At 42.2% G+C, this 26,111-nt stretch overlaps 1 protein-coding gene across 1 annotated transcript in view; it reads right to left on the bottom strand.

The window, feature by feature from the left end:
- The window catches only part of ADGRV1 (adhesion G protein-coupled receptor V1), a 1,865,288-nt gene that overhangs the window by 1,283,285 nt on the left and 555,892 nt on the right, over positions 1-26,111 (bottom strand). The window contains exons 39-41 of the mRNA XM_086963519.1: positions 22,509-22,602; positions 11,310-11,342; positions 7,284-7,362 (exon numbers count right to left, since the gene is read on the bottom strand). Of these exons, the coding sequence (XP_086819645.1) occupies positions 7,284-7,362; positions 11,310-11,342; positions 22,509-22,602 (206 nt within the window). The remainder of the gene's footprint in view (positions 1-7,283; positions 7,363-11,309; positions 11,343-22,508; positions 22,603-26,111) is intronic.

Here is a 26,111-nt window from a genome sequence, read left to right as displayed (position 1 = left end):
CCCCCAGCTGGACGGCCAAATCTCTGTTTCTTAGCCGATCGATTTAGCTGGACGAAGCCATCGATTGTCGGGATTCTGCCACATAGCCAGGTCTCCTGGATACATATAATCTCTGTGTTTTCACCTAATGCCTTTATATTTTTTTGTTTAACTTCATCTCCTAGGCCGTTTATGTTCCAGGAGGCCAGTCTTATGCTATGTGGCATATCCTCTACCTATTCCATATCTTCTAGCCATCCTTCCTCCCCCTGCCCTTCAAAAGCTCTGGATGAGGGACCCGCCTGGGCCGTAACCCTGCTCCAATTTCCCCACCAATTTTCTAAGTTTGAGTTATTTGCTACTATTTGTATATTACCCAGGGAGGTTTCATCATCTTCTTCTGGGTCCCTCATCCTTACCTGCCTCTTTCCCAACCCTGCGTGGCATCTTAGGAAGTTATTTCCTTGCCATCCAATTCCTTCTATTTCTCCCAGTACCCCCTCTTCGGTTAGTAGTCGAATTCCCTCATTCTGTAGGTCATTTGCTGCTTTCTTAATCATATTTTTTACCAGTTTTGAATACAGCATAATTTTAGTGACCTCTTTCCCTTCTTTTGTTTGGCTAAAGCCCACTTGTCTGAGGTCATTCGATCCTATAGCTTTCAGATTATGGCATTTGGCAAAGCCCTGCAGAAGTTGTGACCTATTAAGGGGCAATCTTTTTTCTAATTTCTTACCCCCTTTCCTTAAAGGTATTGGTTCTAGGTATAGCCTCATATCCTCACTCCCCTCTTTCATTATCCTGTTTGGAATCAGAGATTCTGTTCTATTTGCCTTGTATGTTTGAATATTAGGCCTGATGGCTCGCACCTCCCGGGTGACCCATGTCTGCAGATTCCCTCCTAACTGTCTCCCGGCCTCTTTGGTCTGTGTTGTAATTTTCTTATTAGCTTGTTTCATCTGAGGTGCTGGAATATTAGGAGGGCACACATTTTTTTCCTGTTTTTTTAGGGTTCTCTTCTTTATTGTACTCGTACCGGGTTTGGGTCCCTTTATTTTATTCCCCTTTTCACCAACTTCCTTTTCCACCCTTAACCGTTTCTCTGGAATTTCCCTCCCATTCCCTAGTGATCTCCTACCTGCCCCTCCTGCTCCTGTTATTTTCCCACGTCTAGCCATCTCCCCTCTTCTTATTATCCTCATTGGCCACTTTGAGATGTATACCTCGTGTCTTTCTTTAATTTGCTCAACAATTTCCACCTGCGCCTCTGCCCGCACTTCAGGCACAGGGTCCGGATCAGGGATCTGCCTTACCATATCTGGCATGTGGGATCTGATTCCCTGTAGCTCCCCCTCTATTTTAGCTAAATACATTTTTTGAGTTTTCAAGATTACATTATTAGACAGAGTCACTTCTAAAAGACCTTGGAGAGTTTTTTGTAGCATTAGCATTAGATCCAACATTGAGGTTGCAGACATAGCAGAGAGATCCCGATTTATCTCTGGAGTTAAATTCAGTTCCCCATATTGGTCTGTACTATCATCACGAAGATCGGGAGAGCTTTTATTTTCGCTTCTTCTTTTATGCAGCTTACCACTCATGGTCATTTCTTTTTCTCTTCCTAAATCCTCCTGAGTGTTCGGGCTAACTTGGGTTCTTCTTTCCAAGTCACTACCGAAAAGATCTCGTGGAGATGATGACAGCCTTGGAGACGCTAAACCCCTATTGTCCGATAGTAGCTGTAACGACTGGTTGACCATATTTAGGGAATCGGATATATGTACTTCCAAGGGTAGGGAGGTATACCCGATCTCTTCTCTCTCAAAGTTCTCATTATAAGATACTGACTCGATGGACATAATTTCTTTATCTTTGACAGGTGTGAATACTTTTTTAAAATGTTTCCCCACAAACTCCTTCATTGAATTTGATGTAGCGCAACCTAAGTTCTTTGTAGCCACTATATTCTTTTTCACACCTTTCCTTCTTGTTTTCACAGGTGTAGACTCTGGGCTCCCCTTGCTCCTCTCCGAGGAGCCCACTTTCTCTACATTTGCGGAGTTTGATCTTGTCCTCAGTTTGTGACCCTCAGTTGTTTTCATTTTTTTGGGGGCCATCTCTGTAGTTGCCGATATGACAAACTCCACCAACTCCTCCTCCTGTGAAAATTACTTGCTCTATTTAAGAAAAGAGGAGCCAGCAGCTGGACGATTGAACCAAGTCCCCAGCTACACACTCCACACTTCCAGTAGCTCAATATGCAGAATTCAGTTTTAATAATTTGAATGCGGGGATTGCAAGGTTGGAAAGTCGTAGTTACCACCGTTTGCTATACAGTCCAGGGGTCCTGAGCTCACGCCCGTTTGTTATACAGTCCCAGCGTACCTGAGCACAACCAGCTTTTACTCTCTCCTTACTTCTTACTTTAACTTCACTTACCTCTGTCTTGTGCCTAGCGTGCGAGGTCTCTGCCCCCGCGCCCTCGCCTCCGTGCCTTCTCCCTTCAATCGCTTCAAATCGCTTTAAATCACTTTCCAGTCGCTGTATGCTTTGTGTTTTTAACAGCACAATGCGTCTCCGCCGGCGCGGCTTGCAGTCCTCGCGTTTTTCGCGGTTTTTATCGCTTGTGCCGCTTCTGCTTCTGAACTCGTCGGTGTGGGTGCAAACGCCGATACAAACACCGGCGCGCCAGATACGCTACGAGAGGGAGGCTCTTTCCGACGCTTCTCCTTCTTCTCCCACAACGTCTGAATGACGATCCCACAGCACGCCAGACGAATGGGCGGACGGGCGTTCAGGCAGGCGGGGCGGGGCACTCTCACGCAGTGACACTCGACAGAGAGGAGAGACACCTCTCTGCCTCTCCTGACCGTAAAGAGAGTGGGGGAAATATGAGTTTGTAGTGATGGGAGCTACTCTTATTTAAGGCAATTCTCAAGCTCGGCCAACATGCAAATTAGAACATAGTCACTTTTTCGTGCTCAAAATACTCTACTGGGGAAAAGCTAAGGGCCACAGCTGAATGGGGCTCCCCGAAGTTTGATATGCGGCTTCTACACTCAAACAGGTAAGATGAAACTTTGCTACAAAAGGTTACGATCAGGATGGACTGGGAAATCTTGCCAGTCAAGACTGTACCATTGTCAGGGTTGTCTTGGCTCTTTGTCCCAGTCCTCCAGAAGCCATGGTTCTAAAACACCTTCCTGAGACCCAAATGTGTTCTGCATGTGGGCAGGTGGAACACTGCGTGAAGTTAGAACTCCCATTTGGCTGCCCTATTTTGCTGGTATTGTATTGTAATTGTATTGTAATTGCATTTATATAGCGCTTACTACCCCTGACGAGGCGTCGAAGCGCTTTTTCGGCGGGTAGCACGCTACTCCGGGACCCACAGAGAAATTAGTGTTGAATTAGTATAGTGAATAGTGAAACATGCAAGTACATTTTAAGTGGTGGATAGGTTAATCAGTTATTTGGATTTGGTATGATAGCAGAAGGATAGAGTAGGACAAAGGTTTGTATTTATTTATCGCTCGCTTGTTGACGCACACTATTCAGGGAGCCTATAGAGGATTAGTGGTGAATTAATATGGTGAAATATGAGGTGATTTCAGTGGTGGATATTAGTCTGTTACTTGGAGTGAGAAGGATAGCGGATGGATAAAAGGGGAAGAAAGATTTGCATTCATATAGCACTTGTTACCCCTGATGGGCGTTGAAGCGCTTTTCTGGCGAGTAGCACGCCACTCCGGAACCCATAAAGGGTTAGTGTTGAAAATTAGTATAGTATAAATATGAAGTAATTTGAGTAGTAGATATGTTATTCAGTTATTTGGGCAGTATATTAGTATAGTTGACTATGGAATATGGAATTTGAGAAGTGAAACATGTTAGTCTGTTAATTTTTATTGAAAAAGAACAGTGGAGGGATAAAAGAGTGAAGGATTTTCTTTTTTTTTTAAAGTCTTAGCAGATGGAAGAAGCTTTTGGATGAGTAAAAAGGAGTTTTGGAGGGAAGGGGTCAGAGGGGAGAGTTTGTAAAAAGAGGTGTCAGATGATGCAAGGAGGTGTAGAGCAGGAGAGAGTCTAGAAAAGGTTATTTTGGCGATCATAGTAGTGGTGTGGGGTTTGGGATAAATGAGAGTGGATGTAGATGATATGTTGATAGATCTATAGGATGAGAGATAGGGTGTTGCATTAGAAGGAGTAGTAGAAAGAAGTTTGAGAGGAGTCAGAAGGTTGGGGTAGAAGATATGAGTGAGGTATAGGCTGAGAAATAGGCTAGTGCATTGGAAATGCTAAATTAGAAGAAAGAGATAAGTATATAGATCCATAAGTACATTAAAAGTATATAGATACATAAAAAAGTAAGTATATTTAGATTAAATATATTGATAGAGGCACAGGATGAAAGATAGGGTAGTGCATTGGATATGCTTTTTCAGGAGAAAAGTAACAGACACACAGATCCAAGTACATGGAAGGTACATAGATGTACAATGGAAGTATGTACATGTAGACCAAAAATGATTTTTATTTATTGATGATGATGATTATTATTATTTTTTTTTCTTCTCTTAACAACATAATTGTTTTACATGTTTTATAAAGTAATACACAAAGATAGGTACATATCTATAGTGAAAACAAATGCTTATATACAGAGGGATATGCTGTAAATTTCTATTTCCGTATGGTGCTTATGTGAGGAAGAGCCAGATCTTGAGTAGTTTTCTGAAGACAAGGTGGTTGTCGGTGGATCTTATGTTGGGGGGTAAAGAGTTCCATAATTTGGCTGCTTGAACAGAGAAGGATGTGCCACCCATTGTTTTTTTCTTGTATGGTGGGATTTTGAGGCGAGATGCTCCTTTAGAGCGCAGGTTCCTTTGTTGAATGTGTTTGGTGATTTTATTCCTGATGAAGAGTGGTCCTATTCCATGTATTGCTTTGTGGGTAATACAAAGCAGCTTGAACGTGGATCTTCTGGCAACCGGTAACCAATGCAGGGCTTTCAAGGCAGGGGAGATGTGGTCTTGTGGTTTGATATGCAAGAGTAGTCTGGCAGCCGAGTTCTGAATCCGTTGTAGTCTTTTCATGGTCGCTAAAGGTGATCCGTGGTAGAGGCTATTGGCGTAATCGAGTTTGGATAGAACAAGGGAGATGGTAGCTTGGACCTTGTGTGGAAATCCCAAATGAGGGAAAATTCGTCTCAGCGTTTTTATAGTAGCAAAGCTTGATCTTGCTAGTTTATTTACTTGGACATTCATCGACAGCTTGGAGTCCATGGTCATTCCAAGGTTTCTTACTTCCTTTGATACTTTAGGCAGTGATCCCAGTTCATCAGGCCATGCGGCAAGCGGGTTGTAATTTTTCCAATCGCCACACGTGAGTATTTCAGTTTTTGAAGCATTCAATTTGAGATGGCTCCAAGTCATCCACTGATCCACGGCTCTGAGACAGCTGAAAATTGGTGATTTTCCAATGTCTTTGGGGCATTCCAGTTGAAGGAGTATTTGCGTCTTGAGACCCTACGGGTATGTAGCGCGCTTTATAAGTGTCACTGATTGATTGATTGATTGCGTGTCATCTGCATAGTTGTAGCACGTGAGGTGAAATTTATTGATCAGTATTGGTAAAGACTTCATGTAGATGTTGAAAAGCATGGGCGAGATGATAGAACCTTGAGGGACCCCTGCTTTTGTGGCGTACGGTTTGGACGAGAAAGGTGGGGTGTGGATGACATTAGTTCTGTTTCGAAGGTAGGACGTGATCCAGTCTAGAGCAGTTCCCTCTATGCCGGCTTCATAAAGTCTTTGTTTCAGAGTGTCATGGTCAACCGTGTCAAAGGCAGCAGAGAGGTCCAAGAGGAGTAGCGCAGCAACCCCGTTGCGGTCAACTGTATTCTTTAGGTCATCCCAGATGGCAAGGAGGGAAGATTCAGTGCCTCTTCCCGGACGGAATCCTGTTTGGAAATCTGAAAGTATGTCATTTTCTTCAATGAATTGTGACATCTGAGCGAACGCTGCTCTTTCTATTAGTTTGCCCAGGAAAGGTCCATTTGTAATGGGTCTGTAGTTGTCGGGGTTCAGCGGGTCCAAGTTTGTTTTCTTCAGTAAAGGGCGTATGTATGACTTTTTGAGTTCTTCCGGAAATATTCCAGTAGTTAAGGAATCGTTGATGATTCTTCTTACTGGAATGGCAGCAGAGGTTGTTAAAAGAATTGTCTTGAAAGTTTGTGGCGGACAGGGGTCAGAAGGGCTGCTGGCAGGCCTGCTTGCTTTGACCAGGTCCATAAATTTATCATGTGAGATGTGTTGGAAGGAACGGAGAGGCTTGATTAGAGCATTCTTGGATAGTTGTTTTGTACAAGGGTTGGTGCTGGTGCTTTGTTTCTGTTGTAAGTACGAGTCCAGCGTGTCTGCTTTGTCCTTGTAATGATTTGCCAGTTTGTCTGTGAAATCTTGAGTAACAGGATGAGTTCCTTCTAGGCAATTTGGTTTTCGAAATTCATTGAGTATTTTATAGAATTCTTTATTTGCACATTTAGCGTTTTGAATTCTGTCTGAATAGTACTTTTTCTTAGCTTTTTTGATAGCCGACTTATATAATCTATTAATTTTTTGTAGGTTAAGTTTGTCTTGTTTGGCATTTGTTTTGAGCCAGGTGCGTTGCAGCTTTCTAGTTTGTTGTTTTATGTTTTTTATTTCTATGTTTCTCCAAGGCGCTTTTTTCCTTTTGTTCTGTTGTGTGGTTTTGAGTGGTATCAGGATGTCAAACGCTTCATGTAGCCACTCATATAGATTCTGAACAGAATTTATGGTTTCCAGATTTATACTGGATGTTAGTTGTGTTTCCAAGTGTTCAAAATTGAGTTTGTTCCACGGCCGATAGCTCTAGCTTATGCTGGTGTAACTCCCACTGATAAAACATACGTGAATGAGCATCCAGACTGAGACCATTGAAGCGGAGAAGGCTATTGATTGGTGGTGTTCTTGCTCCTATAGTGCTCGTAGTGAATTGGAAAGTAGGCTACTGCAAGCAGTATGCACCCACCATTTACAATATGCAATGGACCCAACTCAGCCCCATTTTGTACTTGGGCGATGTATTTATTAATGACGTTTCATTTTACTTTAAATATTGTTTCCTGAAAACCCTAAATATGTACAGATAACACTTTTCAAAATAATACTTCTAAATGCAGATGTTAATACAGCTGTAAAAGAAAATCAAAAGTTAACCGCAAGAATGCAATATGATATTATTATGGCAGTAGTTCATAAGAAGGTGTATAAGAGACTCACGTGGTGCTCTGCCATTCAATCACTCCACGGACTCCATCATTAGCATCGATAATTATCTGAGCCACCAAACCTTCAGCATCTTAAAATTAAACAAATATAAATGACTCATTCAGAAAATAAAACCGCAATTCAAAGACTGTGCAAGCAGGCGTAATCAGTGTCAAGCGTAATGGATATTTGTGAATTATTTATAAAACATAGGAAACTCAGATACATTCAGGATACTTACTACAAATGTTTGTTCGTTGTAATACACTTCTAGAACTGCTCAATATTCAGTAAATAACATTTCAACTGATCCCGGGGTAATAAAAGCTTTCCAGACAACCAACCAGATCTGAACAACCTCCATTTTCTACATGACTTTTCTGATCGGTAACTGAAAGCTGCGATCAACAGGCATTGTGAAGACAAGGGCACTCAACATAAGTGGCTGGAGTGGTTTCATGAGGGGATGCCTTCCTGGACCACTCTGAGTAGCCCGGTGTTTCTGGACCTGGAAACAGGGACGGCTTTAGCGCTGGTGGCGCCCAGTGCAACAATCACTTTTGGTGCTCCCACGTCCCATGACCGCCTCCTCAGATTCAATCAGTACTACCTGCAAAAGTGCCCTTCATCTCTCCTATCATAAGATATTGCTAAGAACAGCGCCCCCCTGAGGTCAGCGCCCAGTGCGGTCGCACTGCTCTAAAGCCGGCCCTGCCTGGAAACACGGGTCTACAAATATCGGACCTAGAAATTCTGGGCCTGAAAACACCAGGCCCGAGATGTGGAATGCTGGGACATCATGTATCTAGGGAGCCTGGTACCCGCCCAACCTCCTACTGAGCAACCCGCATCTAGGGAGCATGGCACCAGCCCAACCTCCTACTGAACAAGTGGAGGGGGCATAAAATGCTTTCCCGGATCCAGAGAAACATCCTTAGATCCCGGATAGCTCTCACTGCCTGAACCCATCGCCACATCATTCCCCTTGCAATTTGTCACCTGCTTTAAACAGGTAGTGAATGGAGCATTAAAGGGCAGGATAATGAGATGAGAATCAGGAATATCTGCAGAAAAGGACACAATACAACCAGGTCCACAGATTGGTCCCCATTTCAGGCTTATTATTTCATAAAAGTGTCATTGTGGTGTGTGGATACGATACAGAATCAAAGATTACACGTCGTGACTGAAGATGGACAACAAACTGTATCTTTTTTATAGAGGGAATCAGGGAATAATGTCATTAAAAAAAGTAGCCGTCATCAAACAAAGCATCATTCTAGAACGCTCACTGTTGCTGACTGTTAGAGATGGAGGACTCGATAATGATGGCACCTTTAAGACTTAAACATCATACCTTTTCAGCACGCCTCAGTGTAAAATAAGGCCTTCTGTAGTTAATTTAAATTTGGGAGGGCACACACTCAAATTCCCATGCCTTCCATATAGTTTTTACTAGCTGACACTTTTTTCCAGTTGTGTGTGGGGAGGCAACTGGCGTGCTGAGATCTGCATACATGTTCACGGCTGCCTGAGGCATTGATGTGTTACATAGACTAACAAACAGAGCATAGGTCAGGGAGAATACTGCTTCTCATATTTAGCACCAAAAATGCGGTAAATAGTCACAGTGGTGATTTTGAAATCAGTGCTGACATCCTTTCACCTGCAGGAATGCAAGGGATGCTCTCATTGTCTATAAAATAGCTGTGGGGTGTTAATAGTAGTCGTCTGAACGGCAGGACTGCAAACACATATATCCATTTTGCCTGATTCCAGCCTCTGCTGGGCTTTGGGTGTCAGGAATGTGCTCTGGGATGACAGACTATCTTTTTGCAGTTTTGAAGGGTAGTTTCAGTCCGGGGTGCTGACTTGCAGCTCCCTTAGAGAAAGGAATGTCTGTCTCTTTTAGGGTAGGGTAGTGAAAAAATAGCATTCTCATGCTGACCTCTGAAAATCAATTGATGCAATTTAATATTTAATTATTTTTCCTCACTACTTGCATCGTTGAAAAATAACTAATTGTATGCTTTTTGTTTTATGGGGTGAATCTCTTTAGGATATTTGGACTCATTCTATTTCTTCTGTATTTGTATATGGTGATGCTAAGACTTATCACTGGGTTCCCCTTGTCCTTTTTCAATTAGCTGAGACTTATCTATGCCAATCTATTTTTGAATCTATAATTGAACCTTACAAAACTCAATTTTAGTGGTTGAGTAGTTTTCTTGTAGCAGTATTGGTCACATGAGATTTAGCTGTGATTGATTTTTCTCTCTTACCTCTCAAGCAATAAAAAGTAGGCCTGGGCGGTAAATTCCGTTCCACTCACAGAATTTGCAGAATTTTGTGTAATTTTGCGTTCTCTGGAGAACTCGGTATTGCCAAAAATTCTGCGATCTGGGCCTTCGCAGAATTTTTTGCTTGTTCGCACTTTCAAAATGCGTGTCCGCAAGATATTTCTCCCCGAGCACGCAAACAGCGTTCGCAAACAGGAAAAAAGCATTGAGAACAGGTGGAACAAGCAATTCTGCGTGTTCGCTGAAGTTTGCGCGCTCAGGGAGATTTTTTACTGTTTCGCAGAGCTTTACGTACTGCGACTACGCAAATTCCGCCCACCCCTAATAAAGAGACCATCTGGTTAAGTGGGGATGTTTAAGTGGGCCCATGCTCTTTCTTTATTCATGGTCCCAGCTCCATCTGTCCTGCATCCCTCATGGGACCTATCAATACAGCTGCTGAATGCGTCTGCAAGTAACATAAAAAAAGAGCTCTGCACCTTGCCGCTCACATCTTGCAACACATAACTTGCCACATACATTCATTTGTTCAACTACCTTTCATTGCAATGTAATGCTGTCGGGTCTGGTGGCTTAGTGGACTAATGTGTCCACTGTAGGGGCCCGTGTGTGACCTCATGGTCACAGGTTTAATTCCCGGTGGTCACACTCAGCCTTTCATCCTCCTGAAGTCGATAAAATGATTACCATTGAGTTGGGTAACATTAAAAATCTGTTATTCAGTGCCAAGATACCCTTGGGTGAACATGTGCTTTACAAATACACATTATTTATACTGGTTGCTTAAAATGTTTTAATCTTTGTATGTGTGTATAAATCTAAATATACTTATATGATTATAAACACATACAAAGTCAGTTATACTTTCTGACCAAAAACCCACACACATACACAAAGAATAAAGTGTGTGGTTGGCCCTCATTTTATCTGTGGCCCAATGTATGTCACATTAAAAGCACTTCTAGAGAGGCCACTGTTCTGCTGGGCAGACTACTATCCTCCTACAAGTGAGGTCTTGTTTGAAGTGTTGGACATAAAAGTCTTTTAATCTGTGATTTAAACCATTATAAATAGATTCTAGTGTATGAGATTGGGGAACAAATGGGAGGCAGACATCTTTTAACAGTTCTTGGATGAAGCACTAGGTACATGGTTATTGACTAGATAGAACTTTTGCTACTATTGGTATATTTAAATAAATAACACCAACAAATCAGAGCAGAGGGATTAGACCACCCCAGCGAGTTGAACGCAGTAATCCACAGCAATCATGTGTTACATTCCCAGCTTCTATGATAAATTTCACCTTCTATAAAACAAATGTGTATAATACTCTGTATCATAACCTAGTTATTAAGATGTATTACAGCTCAGGGGGCTTTCAGTGCAGGCCCAGGAAAGCTGGTTTCACTGTAGCTTTTTTCAGATTCCAGCATTTAACAATGTGTATACAGTTAATATATTTTTCGCAGTCAATGGTTATCGGTCTTCTAAAACTGACCTTGAATACCCAACCTATAATCTTTTACTTAACACTTAACTGATTGGCATGTGTAAAACGTGATTGGTACATGTTTCAAAACAAAGAATTAAAGCAAGATATTTCTTGAAATCATTCGAAACCATTATTTCATTACATGACCTAAGTTCAAATAAGTACACAAAAAGTACGCAGTTGTCTCTTTAAAGATGCTTTAAATCACATTTCTAAACTAAATAATTGATATATGTATTTTACCTTTCAATCTGTATTGAATTAAGGCTTCATTTTCTACAGGCATGCATGAAGAAAGAAGAGGTTTATAAAAAGAAACTATGAAAAGAGAAGACAGTTAAAGACTTGACATTTGAAAAGAGCAATAAGAAAATATCTCTTTCATTGACCTCTTTATAGGCACCCAAAATGCTCTTTAAACTTAAATGAAAACTGAAGGCTTGATAGACCCACGATTCAAGAAAGAATGAATGAAAAATTTTAGACACATAGAAATCCAAACATACTGTTAGGGTTCTTAAGAGAATAAACTGTCGGATGTTATCTGCAATATTTTTTGTACCGGGCACATAATAGTTTGAAACAATTTTAAAGAGTCTAAAAGTCGACTCCTTACGGAATGGGGAAGATTAAAGTATTGAATTTTTCTGTTTTGCATGGTTCTCATCGTATGCCCATATAGATATAAGCATTCAGCGCTGTGTGGTGTCTTCTAGGTGTCAAGTTTGTCACCCCAAAACACACCACTATAAAATAAGTAGGATATCCTTTTAGCGAAAGACCGCTGAAACAGATTTGTTGCTTTGGAGAACTGCGGGAGAAGCTGCAAAGTCAATCCGACCGGTGCTGCACCGTGGGCGGATAAGCTAGCAGGTTGATCCCAGTCTCCTCCTAGTTCTCAGACCAAGTTTTAGCAAAAACCTTTTTAAGCTTCCACTTTTGGATATTGAATACTTGGGCACCTTTAGTAGCACTTTCAAGGGTCCAGAGCTGAGATGCACCACTTGGAGGGTCAGGACTCATTCAAGCTGGGTCCAGGTGTGGATTCAAGATGGAGTAAGTCTTTTGTGTCTCTGTGGCTCTGAACAGGAGGCCAGCAAACAAGCCCTTGTGAGTCACGCTGGAGTTACTGGGACAGCTGAAGATCAAGTCTTTGTCCCCAGGCCGAAGTAGCAGAGCATCAGGAAAAGCAAGACAACAGTTCAGCCAGGTCAGCAGTCTTGTAGAGCAGCAGTCCAGCGATGGGGCGATGGGGCAGTCCTTCCAACAGCTCAGCAGGCCTTCTTTCTGGCAGAGTATCCGCAGGTCAAGAAATGTACTGATGAGTTTGTGTCAGGTCTCCTCATTATTCCCTGGCTCTGGAAGGTGGGAGAAGCTTCTACAGAGTGGCACTGAAGTGCATAGAATTTGCTACCGGCTCTGACCTGGGTCCATGCTAGCTGAAGTGACAATGCAGGGTTGTTAGGCCCTTTGTCTGAAGGCAAAGCATAGGCTATTCAGTTGTAAGTGAAGTAGTGTGGCTCACTGGTTAGAGGCGGCAGACCCGAGAGCAGAGGACGGCCCGGGACCAGGGTTCGATTCCCGGCGCGGCAGGTTTCTGGACCAGGGTCAGCGGACTCGATAATTCTCTCGCCTCGGTGCCCACTCTGATCAGCGATCACACTCGGCAACTCTGGGCATTAGCTTGCCTCATCTTCACTAACGGCCCCACCAGACCGCCGGGGATGCCTGGTCTCACCCTGGAGATACCCAATAAGGGACCATCTCTCACGGAAGCCAGGAAGGGTTTCGCAGCGGTCGAAGCGCCTTGGGACCCTACGGGTAAGTAGTGCGCTATATAAATGCCTATACATTTACATTTACATTAAGTAGGGCTGTGCTCAGCTCCACCCCAACCATCTTGCAGGAAGATGGCCCATTCAGGTACACCTAATCCCTCTATTGTTTGTTTGTCAGGGAGGAATTAAAAAAGTCTGTCAGTTACATATAGTGATGTAACCCATGCCAGACTACATACAGGCACAGGGCTAAAGCCAAAAAAATGCCAATTTCTAAAAGTGGAATTTTTGCAATTGTGATCAAAAACCAAACTTTACCATTTAATAGGTCTTTCCATACCAATTCCAAAGATATCAAACATGACATAGCTACCTAGTGCCAACACAGGCAGCGCTTGCACCATGGTGCAAGGTTGCCCGCATTAAAGTCAGGAGTGCTGTTGTGCAGAAGGCATCCCTACCTGCATAAAACAATCCCTAGAGGCATGTCTCTCTTTCGATGTGTACTACAGAACGCAACACACATGGAAAGAGGAAGTAACAAAGAGAAAGGAAGATATTTCTCCTCTCTGTGATAAAACCACCATTTTGGTGCAAACCCAGGCTTACAAGTCTTTGTAAATCTAGGGCTGTGTCAAAGTACATAAGTGGATGCATAGGAGCACACCCATGCTCCACCCATGCAATACAGATCGAAGATTAATCAATTTATTAATGCTGGTTGAGAGGGACTGGAAAAAGTGTGTCTCTATTTCTATGGCTGTTCCTGGTTACCTAAACGGAAACCAACATACAGTAGATGCCTGAGAGAGAGGATCAGGAGAATCAGAAAAAAACAGATGAAAAGAGAACACTGCAAAGGAACACGTTAAGGATATAGTTCAAGAAGGTGTGTGTGTGTGTGTGTGGGTGTGGGCTTGTGTGTGTATGTGCATGCATGTACCAGAGAAAAATGTTATACAAAGCTGAGAGAGACAAAAGACAACTTTATGAGAAATATTTATGATAGAGTTGCAACACAATGACTTGAGCGAAAGAGACAAGAGTGAAACAGAAAGGGGAAACAGGTAGGAGGGTGGGACAGGTAACAAATGATGGAGCGAGACAGTTGACAGACTGGTAGGGAAGTGAGTAAGAGGTGTCAAAGAAGCAGGCTAGTAAGAGACAGCTCAAAGTGAGAGGGGAGACAAGAGAGAGAAAAAAACAACAAAAAAGAGACAGATTAGAAAGAGACAACTGAGAGAGTTGAGAAGTATGAACAGGTGGGAAATAGAGAGTGCAAGATTAAAAAGAGACTGCTGAGAGAATGGTGAAGATAGCCGAAAGACAGCTAATAAAGAGATAGAGAGGTAAGAGACAGCTGATAGAGAGCCAGAGAGGGGTAGACAGCTGGGAGGCAGAATGGAATGAACAGAAGCAGACACATTATAAAGGGACTGCTGAGAAAGGGAGGTGTGAAAGAAGGACAAGTGAGAGATACAGACAAGATATAGAGAGAAGTGAGAAAGTGACAGGGAAGGTATTCAGAAAGATTGGAGACAGGTGAGGTGAGAAGAGATTAAGAAGTGAAACATTTAGCTAAGAAAGTAGGTGAATCATTTAAGAGCAGATAAAGAGACAGGCCAGTGAGAAACAAAGGACTGCAAGGGAGACGCAGGTGAAACAAGGAATAGTTGATTAAGTGTCAATAGCTGGTGGGAAAGAGACAGCTGAGAAAGAGAATGAGTGATAGATGAAACCGGGAACAATTAAATACATAAGATAGAGAAGAAAGATGGAAAGACAGGAGAGGAACTAGAAGTGCCTGTAAGGAGAAAGAGAGGGCCATGGAGATAGATGCTATGAGAGATGCAGCAAGGGACAAAAGAACTACAGAAGGCTACGAGATATGAAGACAGAGCACGGGGGAGAAATATGCAAAACATAAATTTGAAAAGAGGGAGAGAGGTTGGAGAGTAGAGATGAAGAGAAATATATGAGAAATGTAATGTTAATAATCTGCCACAGTATGAAAGCTGTACCTCACTCTAGAATGATGATGAATGCCCAAGCATATGATAGTTGTGCTGTCATGTGTCCCAGTTAGGCCTAGTAGGAAATGTTGCCATTTTTACATATACATGCCTCCTTCGTAAAGTTACCTTCACTTTCCACATCGACTTCCTGCAAACATTTGCGTTCATGACACTTTGGGTTTGTTTCCTTGAAGCACCAACCTTGCTTACAGAACCATCTTCGCAGGAACACTATCATATTGCTGTGGTATTTTGTACAAGGCCTAAACAAACATTGTGCAAATGTGTTTGTTATTTACAACCATATGGTGGCAAAGCTATCTGCAGAATACAAACAATGGCAGTCTGATCATAATCTCATCCCAAGGCAAGGATGCCTTTTTCCTTAAATAAACATCTGTTTCAGGGTAAAATCAGAGGAGGCACTTCTACTGATTTCGAGAGGTCCCTACTTGCTGAAGCTATTGCCCAGCAGCTGACTAATATCTCTGTGAGGGGTGCCCAGTTTGTGACCAAGATGGAGTCCTACATTCTTACCCACAAAGTAATGGGGTTGGATCATCCAATAGGGAGTTTCTTGGCAGAACATACAGCCTTAATCCATAGGTTCGGATCTGCATAGTAGGAGAATTCTAGATTGTTATATTATTTTATATGTGTGTATATATACGTTGTTTCAGGAAAATGGTCCTGACCCTTATTATAACTTTCATCTGCTTTTGTCTATTTGTTTTTGCAGCACATATATTCTTTATAAAAATCACTAGTGTTCAATAAACATTGAAAACGTCTCTTTGTGTATTCTTTGTATCTTTCTCTGAGCAAACGAGTGCATTAGCGGAAGGTTCTAGGTCTGTGACCATGGTTCCTAAGGGAACAGATTTGTCATGTTCAGTGGATGCCAAAACGGTTCGCTCCCTATCTAGGTTTAGTGGGGGTTTATGCTGGCAGGCTTATGCTGGCAATGTGAGCTAGCAGGTCTAAGGGACAACATATCCTGCGGGTGTGCAGGGAATCAGTCTGACACCATCCCAAGGTTTACATCATCCACAAACGTACAGTTCCCACTGATCAGTGGAAATTACATGACAGTGCCTTGGCATTTTCAACTGTCTTTCCGTATGACCACCTTTGGTCTTTGAAATCTCTAAAAGGGCAGGTGATAACAATGCCTGTTGCACATCTTGACGCTGTCCTACTTACAAAATAGGTATTATCTAAAGGAGGCACTGCACTTTTTTCATGGTTGTAAATTTCAGTGACATCACTTTCCAGGATGACATCATGCCAAATGTCAAATGATATCCCTCCCTATGGTGTCATGGGGTTAAATATTGTGTGATGCCACATCCACTACTTCTTCTTTGGTGAATCAACATCCATGGGTACCACAAGCAAATTAATTTCGGAGCATTGAAATCTCCCCTATTATAGTAACAGGCTTGTCAATAAAGCTCTGGTCGACAACATATCAGCCCCTAACGCATAGCACTTTTGACAACAGGGATCTTCAGAGAGGAATCTAAATTAACTGAGTGTAAAACAGATTTCTTCAAATAACATATGTCCCTGTCTGTGCCAAGGTCATATGACTTGCTGATTTCTTGAGAGTTTACACTTACACTCTCTCTCCCACATAAACCCTGTGCTCAGACAAACATTGACAATGTGCCTAGAGAATTTCTAGGAAGGGAGTGTACATCTCTCCTAATTTCTCACATAAGAACAAAGGCCTGCTGATACCATATACAATTATACTAATGTATTTCAATACATTTTTTGAATCGTTACTCCATTTCTTTATTACATTGTCATGCCCCCTCCCCCCCAGTAAATGTTTGGTAAAACAAAATGTGCACATAGATGACATCTTTATGATTATATTAGAAACACATTTTCACCAGTATTCAAGGAACAAAAAGTGCATTCACACTACCAATAGTCTCCTTGCACTAAAAATCTATCACGGTTTCTAGATTTACTTTTATTTACTGACCTGTTTTTCTTGGTTTTAGGACTCTGGGTACGTTGCCACTGCTAATCAGTGCTAAATTGTACTGGTGAATGGTTTATCCATGATTGGCCTATGTGATGTACTAAAAAATCCCTAGTAAAGTGCTCCAGGGTGCCCAGGGCTTGTAAATCAAATGCTACTAGTGGGCCTGCAGCACTGATTGTGCCACCCATATGAGTAGCCCTGCAAACATGTCTCAGACCTGCCACTTCAGTGTCTGTGTGTAGTTTTAAACTAGCATGTCGACCTTGCAAGTGCACCCACTTGCAAGGCCCAAACCTTCCCTTTAAGCACATGTAAGGTACCCATGAGGTAGGCCCAAGGCAGTCCTTTGAGCAGGGTGCAGTGCATTTAAAAGTAGGGCATGTACTGACGTGTTTTACATAATGGTGAAATACTGCTAATTTTGTTTTTCACTATTGCACGGATTATCTCTCCCATAGGGTAACATAGGGATTGCCTTGAAATATCTTTACTGTGTAATTTCCCATTGGGAGCAGATAAAGGTTTAGGGTCTCTAAACTCACAATCCATACTTACTATATGTATATATATATTATTATAATAAAGAGAGAGCCCAAACCTTTGAGGCGGGTAATCTCAGGAACCGTAGCACCAATCACAACACCCAATACAGTGTTGGAAAGGGCAGTTGCAGCAGAAGGACATAGGCTATGTAGATGCCCACCATATACATTTAAAAGGTAAAACTACAGTGGCAGCAACGTAGTCCCTTGTGGGCGTGTCTGTGTTGTGCTGTGGGAGTGTGCTGGGGGCGTGACAAACGCTGGGGGCGTGTGGTACATTCCGCCCTTCATGCCATGTCCCATATCGTGTGCTAATCCCACCCTGCTCCCTTTAAATACCACTGCACCCCATAATCATAACCCACCCTTACTACATAAAATACACCAACACCATTAAACACTAACCCATCTTAACCCTATAAATATACCCTGTTCCACAAAACCCAAACCTATCCCTAAACCCTAAAAATACCCCTGTAGCTCAAAACCCAAACCTAGCCCTGAACCCTATAAATACCCCTGTAGCTCAAAACCCAAACCTACCCCTGAACCCTAAAAATACCCCTGTACCCCAAAACACAAACCTAGCCCTGAACCCTAAAAATACCACTGTACCCCAAAACCCAAACCTACCCCTGAACCCTAAAATACCCCAGTACCCCAAAACCCAAACCTACCCCTGAACCCTAAAAATAACCCTGTACCCCAAAACCCAAACCTACCCCTGTACCCTAAAATACCCCTGTACCCCAAAACCCAAACCTTGCCCTGAACCCTAAAAATACCCCTGTACCCCAAAACCCAAACCTAGCCCTGAACCCTTAAAATACCCCTGTACCCCAAAACCCAAACCTACCCCTGAACCCTAAAAATACCCCAATACCCCAAAACCCAAACCTAGCCCTGAACCCTAAAGCTACCCCTGTACCCCATAACCCAAAACTATATCTGAGCCCTTAAAATACCCAAACACCCCAAAACATATACCTCAGTACCCCAAAACATATACCCCTATACCCATACTTACCTTATCCAAACATTTTTAAAAAACATGCTTTTACCATTCATGCATTTACAACGAATTTCGTTGTAAATGTATGCGTGGTAAAAGCATTAAGGGGCAGATTTACAAGCCCCTTGAGCCGCTTTTACGGCGCCGTTGCGTCACTTTTGTGACGAAGCGGCGGCGCAAAAGATGCGTCATGGTGCGGGGTATTTACAATGTAACGCATCTCCCAGATGCATCACGTTGTAAAGCCTGTGCCAGAAGAGGCGTACCATCGCAGGGGGAGGCAATCCGGTGCAGGAACGCCTCCCAAAAGTGGCTGAGTAAAATCTACAAGATTTCACTCAGTCACTTTTGGGCCCATGCTGCGTCAAAACCCTGTGCCTGCTTGAAGCAGGCGTAAAGATTGACGCAGCATTGTGCACATAGGGTCCCCCTGATCATTGCTGGAGCTGCATCGCGCTTGCAACGCAACTCCAGCAATGCGCCGCTTTTACGGCACAGATGCGTGAGGCGTCTGTGCCATTTTTGCCTCATGGTGCACCGCATTGCAAATGCGGTGCATCAAGGGTGGCGGAGCATCAAGGGTGGCTGGCGCATCCCTGCCGATATGCAGGGATGCGCCAGTAATTGTAAATCTGCCCCATAAAATGTAATGCCAAGCATTATAATGGCATTGCGGAGTCATGGAACTTTCGTAATGAAAGTATGCAGAGTGATGGTATGCGGAAAGGAAGTTGCGGAATAATGGGTGTTTACCCTCCCCTGGTAAGTACATTGGTGGCAAAGCGGCCCACATCTCCAGCAACATACTCATATTTTTTCACCACCCATTTGAAAAATGCACAGGTCTCTCTCATTGATGGCCAGCACCGACATACACTTTTATAGACACCTACCGCCACAAGTTCTAGAATTGCGCACTTTGGAGCTGGGGAGCTACGTTCGAATCTCGGCATCAGCTCAACATCCTATGATTCCAGGCAAATCGCTTTGTCTCCCCGTGCCTACCACAAATTAATGTGTTCTTCTGTAATATAAATTATGCTCATGCCATGTTGTCGAGTTTGCGCTATATAATATTGCAAGGAAAAATAAAGTAGGGAAACTCGAGTTCACACACTACTGAATGCGCACTCTTAATTGCATCAGCAGTGCACTGCGAACCGGAGCGTTTCACATGCCTGTCACAGATAAGAAATGCTATCAAAACGAAATCCTACAAAACAATATACCACTGCCCGACAGCAATTCATACCCAGACAACGTCAGGACGGGCTGCTAGTATTAAAATACATCTTTTGGTTGTTAGTTTTTAAATTGTGTGTTTGATAATGCCACTTTTAGAAAATGGGCATTTTCTTGCTCAACCATTCTGTGCCTTTTCCTTTCTGTAGAATACATCTGGGTTGACTGACAGTTAGGCTCTTGTGCATTCACTCTAGGATGTCACACAAAGGGTGCTAAGGTGTGCCTTGCATATCCTGATGGCCAATCATCAGGCTGATTGGCCTCCCTGACATAGAGTGGTGGGAGGAATTGACACTATCACCTGAATAGGAGTGTGCCTGGCCTCACACAAAGTTGTCTCCATCACCCCCTGGTGTGTTTGAAGCCAGGTCAGGGAAGGCAGGGTCTTGTGCACTACAATGAATTTCATTTGAAGTTTGCCTACTTCAAAGGTAGAAAGGGGTAGGAGTATTAGACCTCTGACACCCCAAAATCAGAACACTTCTGGACTGAGGATATTCTGCAAGGAAGACGAGCTGGATGTTGAAGGTGGGACTGTTGCTTTGTTTTGCTGGCCTGCTGCTTGCTGCATCTTTCTTGCGAGTTAAAGGACTGGATTTTGCATTCTACATCCTGCTGCCAAGGTTCTCCAAGGGCTTGTGCATGCTTGCCTCCTGTTAAAAAGTCTCGGGCCATCAAAAACTTCACCTACAAGTGTTTGGGATCTTTTTCTGAGTGTCCTGACTTGCCAAGTGGTGCCAAATCCAGTTCCTGTGCCCTTGGAAGTGTAGCCTGGTGATTTGAGAAAATTCATGCATTGACTCACAGTGCCTGTTTTCTAGCCTTATCGCTGCAAAAGATCGACGCATCACTGCTGCCTGCAACAAAGTATGATTCCTACTGGAAGCTTCAACCACGGCTTTCACCGCAGGCCCCAGCTCACCATCGCAGCGGGTCCGACAAATTGTTGCAGCCTGAGTTCCGAACACGTGTCACCAATGTCAGTGGCTACCGCTCCGAACCCGCACCTGATTCACAGCTGCAAAACTGACACAGCGACTGCTTCATGGAAGTGGAATCTATGCAGAGCCTGCATTGCTACTATCGCCACGAAGCCACGCATCTCTATTTTTGACTCATTGTCGCTCGACGCTGACTCTTCATCGGCCGCGTGTCCAGACCCCAACACATCACCTCCCCTGCCAATAAGGAACCAACACAACACTTCCCATGTCAGTAAGGAACCAAAACATGACCTCCAACTGCCTAGCGGTAAGGAACTGAAGCATCACTTACTCTGCCAGTAAGGACCTGACACATCACTTCCCATGTGTAGTAAGAAACCGATGCATCGCTCTCCTTTTCCGGCACCTTGCCTACCCTGCACCTTGCACTGTCTTTGATTTCTGACACATTTAGGATACCTTGAGTTAAAACTAATTCATTCATTGATTTTTATGGACTAAACTTGCTTAATTTGTCAAAAATGATATCTTGACTTGTGTATGCTGAATTTTTCTTGTTTTAATCAGATACATTTTGCCTATTTTTCATTACTGGTTTGGACTCCTTTTGTAGTGTTTTCACTCTGTTACTGTCTGTATGTACAAAGGCTTTATACATTGCCTCTGAAATAAACCTGACTGCCCGTGCCAAGGTACAAATGGGGTGAGCAGATGGTTGTCTTAGCTGTGTGACTTCCTTACCCTAACTAGAGTGAGGGTCCTTACTTGGGCAGGGTGCGAACCAGTGCCAACAAGAGACCTCATTTCTATTATTACTCAGGGATGGTTTTCCCTTTGTTTCGCCCAGACATAAGAAACCATCCTGACATCTTGTAACATTTCTACAGCTCTAGGTGAACGATGTTCTTAAGGAAACATTACAGCTGTCCATGAGTTGTTCATGTTATTCTATGATTGCTTGTGGTTTTATCTGTTTTTACTTTGGGTTTCTTAGCTCATATTACATTGGTTTAGCGAGAATCTGAATGAGCTTGTAATTTTCACTTAGGTCTTGCCAAAAAGCACTTCTGGCCTCCTGCCAAATTAAATAACTTAACTAGTAGACTACTGGAAATGGGGTTAAATTACCACTCAAAATACCTTTCACTGCTCTGCATGCGACCTAAGCTAAAAGTACCTTTACAAGGTTGCTGAAGTTATGTATTCTACACAGCAGTACAAAATGTAACCTCTAATGATTCACTAAGAAAGCGCCCTCCTCCACTTTTATTTCAGAACATCAGAAGAAGTTTTTCTACTATTAGCAGGGACAGCCACCAGAGCTTGACTCTCTCAGCTCCAGAAGCAATGCTGGACTATGGTTTCATCAAATGTTGCCTTGGCTACCTCTTATCAATTCTCACCCATCCCATGTACTGAACCTTCTCTCTCTCCATCTCATACCATTGGAATTGGTACACATTCCTTCCCTGGTCTACTGAAACTATCTTCATTTCTGTATGTATAAAGTTTGCTACTGCATTGATTCACCAACAGCCTGGAATACTGTAAATGATAGTGCAAACCTTTGTGTTAACAACCTTCAACCAGTGTTCCAAACTGTTTACCACGCGTTGATGGGCGTTATTCTACCATTACCTAGGGCCTGGTTTGTGTTGATAACATGATTCAAAGCATTATTGCAACATGTCCGCTCAAAATCAACAGCTTTAAAAAAAACTTCTGATCTCTGGTTAAACTAGCATGCACAGTGGGAGTGTTATTAATATGCAGACAAAAATAAACATGATTCCCACAGGTGCAGCAGCAAGCTAACCAAATTGAGAATAGATTGTACAACACCTTTGAAGAAAAGCTTTCCTAAATTACTCCCAATCTGCTGATACATAACAACAAAACTACTGTACCTAGTCTGGGTGGGGATGATGTCACAGGATTCAAAAGGAGCACCACAGAAGTCAAGTTAACAAGGAAGAACTCTTGCAACTCTGGAATGTCATCCTGCAAAATATGAATAAAACTTATTTAATTTACTATATCACTAGCCCGAACAAAAAAGTCAATTTGTATGTGGCATACATAATCTTACAGCTTAGCGAAGCTCTACGGGAGCTCATGTAATGTTTGGCACAGACAATTACCTCTCAAAATTATTTTATGCTTAAGACTGTACATTTCTGATTATATTTTTTACTTACAATTAGCCCTAGGAATAATTGAGTACTAAAGCAGAATTCTTTTGTTTTACATACACGTTGTAGATAAACAAAAGAGACAGAGCCCTGATGCATTAAGTTGCTGTATATTGAATGATAAATGCTTTTGTGTTTACTTTGTCCTTTGGTTTTAAATTGAATCAGAGAATATTTTGTGAAAACGAATTTATTGTTGATAAAAGTCGTTGTGAAATGTGTAGTGTATATATATATGTGTTGTGGAATGTTGATGTATTTGTACAGTGAATTTATGTACAAAGTGCTAAATGTGTTAGTGTGGTGTGTTTTTTTCAAACAAGAAAGACCTAAAATAATGAAATAAAAATTAAAAAGGTATGAAGTGGATATACCAAACAAACTATAGAGTAATTTTGGTTTGTTTTCCTCAATTGTGAGGAGGAAAGAAATGTGAGGTTGGCAATCTCTTTTTTGTACAACTTTCTAAAAGTGGCATTTTCAGAACTGTGAATTAAAATCTGACTTTACCATTAAAGAGGGTTTTAAATTACAATTCATCAGACACCAAGCATGTCATTTCTACCTGCTACCAAACAAAAGTTAATAAATATTATATGTAATTAGATAACTCAATGTTATCTTTTGGGAGAGGTAGTGAAAAGTACTTTTGTGAGTTTCTCACTACTAGGACATGTAAAACTTACATGTCCAACTTTTTAAATACAATGCACCTAAGGGCCATTTGGGGCTTACCCTAAGGGTGACTAATTGCCAGTTTACAACTTCATACAGGCTGCAATGGCAGACCTGAGACATTTTTAGAAAGGCTACATAAGTGGGTGGACAATACGTCTTGCATGCCCACTGCTAGCATTTAATTTAAAAGGCCCTGGGTATATGTAGTACTTCTTTACAAGGGACTTATAGGCAAATTAAAAGAGCCAAGTAGGTGCAGGTCACTTTTGCCAGGTTTAGAGGAGAGGTCACACGCAGTTATGCACTGGTTAGCAGGGATAAACAGCATAAAGTTGTAAGGCCTACAAAAACAAATTCAGGAAAACTGAAGCTGTCAAGGCAAAATGTCAGGAGATTTTACCACATTTCCACAGATGTCAGGTGTAGCAGCTGTTTTTAAATTAGAAAAACTTTAGGAATAAAAAGTAGAATGATAATTTATTATACTTGTCATATTTAGCTTTTGGGTGAGAAATTCATCCCAACATTAGACGCGCTAGAGCTAGACGATGGCGAGTCAAGTTAAATCTCCTATGGGGAGAAGGTATTGTTTCCGCTAATTTGAACACAGAAGAGGGTGGAGTATGGACGCTGAAAAAATGTCTGAAAAGCATACTCGCTAAATGGTAGGTGTATCGGCCACATTATTTAGCAGTACAGAATTGGGGACACTTAGAATAACACTCACAGTAACAGGTGGTTTCTTTTACCTGTAAGAATAAATGGCTTCGAAATTTGTGCCTAGGGGTTTTGGACCCAGTTCATGAAGGGATGAATTAAATAGTAGAGCATATGAAGCTATACTTGATACAGATGAGAATTTTTGATTGAAATATGCAAATGATCTGTAAAATGGTAATATTAGGATTGATATTGAATAACAATTGTTACTGAAAAGTTATACAATTGATACACAGATTGACTCAAGTGTGAAAACACTGATGATGAACACCGGGATGGAATAAAACCGGCCGCAAGGTAGGAGGGGTCTTTACTCAATATCATTTAAGTGGTTAGCCTTTTGATAAAGACGAAGACAGGTATGTGTCCTCCAATTTTGAGAGCATTTTTTCATGCATGAGATTTGACAACAGTGCTTAGGATTGGGGTTACTCACATTTGGATGGAAGAAATACACTTAGAAGTATTTTTAGAACTGAACCATGTCCCACATTCCATGCTCTATGTAGCATTAAACTGTAATTGTCTGTGCCATTGTGGAAAGTTGATGTAGATACACTGAATATGGATCTAAAGGTTGGCCCAAATTATTATGCTTGGGTTTCCACTCAGTATACACACCGTTCTTCTTATTCTGTAGCCATAATATGTAGCACCATAATCTAGGGTGCTCTGCGGTGTGGTGTGTTGTATGCATGCAACAACCAGGTGTTTTTTGTATCTTTTAGCCCTGAAGAAGTCGTGGGGAACTCCCTGTATGATGAAACACGTGTTGGCTGGGCAAAAGAAGTGAAGAAAATAAAGAATACGGAAGGAACTTTTGTGCATTAATTGTCTACATGAACTATGATATGATCTAGAGTGTGCTCAGGGTCTTGGTTTGTTCTAATATAAAGATCCTCCAGATCTGATTTCAAGGGGGCAGGGTGATTCTTCCTTCCCTTGGAGCACCGCAACTTACACTGAGGCCTGTCATACAAGGACGTGAACAATGAGCACCATAATTAACCCTGTACATATTCACCCAACTGTGTTTTCATATTTGGCTTTTACTTAGCGATTGCTTGGAAAACATTAATAAACAGTATTGTTTCCCACAAAAATAAGAGTGAATTAATAAGGTTGTTCTCTTCAAAAGAGAAAAGTTTGCATACAGTGTTTTAACAGTGATGGTATCACCAAGCAAGTTTGCTACAAATTAAAGTGAAGTTTATTTTTATTTCTTTTTGCAATTTTATTTAGCGCGGACATGGTCCGCGGGCATCAGAGCGCTTTCCAACAAGCAGGATATAAGGGTTATAGCGGGTAACATTACTAGTAATTAAACTAAAGCAATTACTGAAGTGGATGTGTGCAGGAGTAACCACAAGACACAGCTACAGCAATTGGGCAGAAGAAATACACATTTACAGCATCATTTTAGATGGTGGGGTAAAATTCCGAAGGCTGGTCAGAACGCTGTGGAGTGAGCACATACGTCTGATTAACAGTGAATTAACCAAGATGTCTGTCAAAGTGGAGGAGCTTCAGGTCCATGTTGAAGGTTACTAGGCAGGTGGTTAGATAGAGAGAGGTAAAGAGTTCCAGATTCTATTGGCACTTCCAGAGAAAGTCTGGTTCATGTATACTCGACTGAAGGTGGTGGGTTCCAGTAGCAGGGATTGGGCATTTCTGGAAACCCTATTTGCTCCAGAAGTTTTCAGTTTCTCATTTAGATTGGAGGGTGCAGAGGACTGCAGCGCTCAGCAGGTAATGCAAGCGATTTTTAATTGAGGCCTCACTGAAATGGGGCGCCAGTGGAGGGTTTGCAGGGCCGGGGAAATGTGGTGAAATCTCTTGAGAACTAAAACCAAGCGCGCTGCAGCATGCAGGATTACTCTAATTGGACCCAGGTGAACTTGTTCACCCTCTGCAACATAC

Source organism: Lissotriton vulgaris, chromosome 3_1, assembly GCF_964263255.1.
Source record: "Lissotriton vulgaris chromosome 3_1, aLisVul1.2, whole genome shotgun sequence".
NCBI classification, from domain to species: Eukaryota; Metazoa; Chordata; class Amphibia; order Caudata; family Salamandridae; genus Lissotriton; species Lissotriton vulgaris.
The sequence above is the reverse complement of the archived record's forward strand: the minus strand, read 5'-3'. Positions and strand labels throughout refer to the sequence as shown.